General features: G+C 39.9%; 1 protein-coding gene across 11 annotated transcripts in view; it reads left to right on the top strand.

The window, feature by feature from the left end:
• The window catches only part of epb41l3a (erythrocyte membrane protein band 4.1-like 3a), a 77,735-nt gene that overhangs the window by 54,527 nt on the left and 20,708 nt on the right, over positions 1-2,500 (top strand). For all 11 annotated transcript variants that reach the window (XM_067434750.1, XM_067434754.1, XM_067434749.1 and 8 more), the window contains 2 exons: positions 218-429; positions 2,152-2,199. In XM_067434750.1, the coding sequence (XP_067290851.1) occupies positions 218-429; positions 2,152-2,199 (260 nt within the window). The remainder of the gene's footprint in view (positions 1-217; positions 430-2,151; positions 2,200-2,500) is intronic.

Below are 2,500 nucleotides of genomic sequence, written 5' to 3' on the forward strand. Positions count from 1 at the left end.
ATTTAAGAATATTTAGATATTTGTACTGGAAACAAGAAGAAAATACTAAATAAGAAGAGCATTTTTTGCAGTGTGAATGGTTGTTCTTGTTGTGAATGCAGCACTGAAGCTCTTTCTGTGTGTGTGTGTGTGTGTGTGTGTGTGTGTGTGTGTGTGTGTGTGTGTGTGTGTGTGTGTGTGTGTGTGTGTGTGTGTGTGTGTGTGTGTGTGTGTGTAGAGATGGGCACGGCGTTGTACGGCACCGCTAAAGGGATCGCCATGAGTGACCTCATCACCACAGTAACGCCGGAGAAGAAAGCCGAGGAGACGCGCGAGGAAGAGCAAATTCTGGTGGAGAATGTGGTTGTTTTGGAGGAAGAGGACGAGACCACGAAAGCCACCGAGCTCTCGCTGCCCAGCCCGCCAACGCCACAACGCCAGGACACACGGGTACGAAACACACACACACACAGACACACGTTTGTTTTGTGACATAAGGGGACTCTCCATAGGCTTAATGGTTTTTATACTGTACAAACCGTATTTTATATCCCCTTACACTGCCCCTAAACCACACACACACACACACACACACACACACACTACCCCTAAACTTACACATCACAGGAAACATTCTGCATTTTTTCTTTCTCAAAAAAAACATAATTTAGTATGTTTTTAAAGCCATTTGAATTATGAGGACATTTGATATGTCCTCATAAACCACCTTTATAGTGTAATACCAGTGTAATACCCATGTAGTTATACAAATTTGTGTCCTCATAAACCACATAAACAGGCTCACACACACACACACACACACTCTCTCATACACTCTTACTCACTCAAACATACTCATGTGTGCACACACACATACACACACACACACACACACACACACACACACACTACCCCTAAACTTACCCATCACAGGAAACATTCTGCATTTTTTCTTTCTCAAAAAAAACATAATTTAGTATGTTTTTAAAGCCATTTGAATTATGAGGACATTTGATATGTCCTCATAAACCACCTTTATAGTGTAATACCAGTGTAATACCCATGTAGTTATACAAATTTGTGTCCTCATAAACCACATAAACAGGCTCATACTCAGCTAAAATAAAGATGAAGTCATGAAGACTATGAAAGCGGAAGCAATTATCAGGTGCATCTGGAATAATTAGATTTTTAATGTTTTTGAGTCTCTTCTGCGCATCAAAAATGCAGTAAAAATGTGAAAATATCTGCCAGTGGGGTAAGCAAAATAATCTTAAAACAAGACAATAATTGTTTACTAGTCTAGTAAATGTTTCTTAATGTAAGAATGTTTAGAAATTTTGACTAGAAACAAGACAACAATACTAAGTAAGAAAATAATTTTGTGCAGTGTTGATGAATAAAAGTATCCAACCTTTTGAACACTAGTGTATATTAAAGTCTTTAGATCAAAGCATGAGCATCTGTTAGTTATGAGCTGTTATGGATGATGAGGTGTGTGTGTGTGTGTGTGTGTGTGTATGTATGTGTGTGTGTGTGTGTGTGTGTGTGTGTGTGTGTGTGTGTGTGTGTGTGTGTGTGTGTGTGTGTGTGTGTGTGTGTGTGTGTGTGTGTGTGTGTGTGTGTGTGTGTGTGTGTGTGTGTGTGTGTGTGTGAGCCTGTTTATGTGGTTTATGAGGACACAAATTTGTATAACTACATGGTAGTTACTATACTAAATGATGTTTTTTTGAGAAAGTAAAAATGCAGAATGTTTCCTGTGATGGGTAGGTTTAGGGGCAGTGTGTGTGTGTGTGTGTGTGTGTGATGGGTAGGTTTAGGGGCAGTGTGTGTGTGTGTGTGTGTGTGTGTGTGTGTGTGTGTGTGATGGGTAGGTTTAGGGGCAGTGTAAGGGGATAGAAAATACGGTTTGTACAGTATAAAAACCATTACGCCTATGGAGAGTCCCTGTAAACCACATAGACCAACATGTGTGTGTGTGTGTGTGTGTGTGTGTGTGTGTGTGTGTGTGTGTGTGTGTGTGTGTGTGTGTGGTCACTAGTAGTGTTCATTAAAGTTAATGTCTGTGTTTTATCATCTGTGGTTTTATTTGACACTGTTAATTCCACTAATTTAGCTGATGTGTGTAAACTCAATGGCTTCTGATGGATCTGCTTCTCTCTCTTCATTCAGACTGACTTCACCGACACGGCTGTAGACGGAGATTTAACGGCCACCGAGGTTAGTGATGAACGTCACTTCTCTTCTCATCACAGACCGACACATGAGGACATTCATTACAAATATAAAATATGTTCTAAAGGAGCCCTCGACTGGAAAAGTGTATTTAGCATAATTTTCCCTTTGCATAGTTGGATAATAAGAGTGCTGAACTAATATACCATGAGCCTCACACACCCCTGTTTCCTCTTCATATGTAAATCTTGAATTCAGTTGCTAGTTTGCTCAATTTCGTTAACGAAAATATGACGAAAAATGTTCATTGACGCCTTTTTTTCCATGACTACACTGCAAAAAAATG

The sequence above is a fragment of the Pseudorasbora parva genome, chromosome 24 (assembly GCF_024679245.1).
Source record: "Pseudorasbora parva isolate DD20220531a chromosome 24, ASM2467924v1, whole genome shotgun sequence".
Taxonomy (NCBI): Eukaryota; Metazoa; Chordata; class Actinopteri; order Cypriniformes; family Gobionidae; genus Pseudorasbora; species Pseudorasbora parva.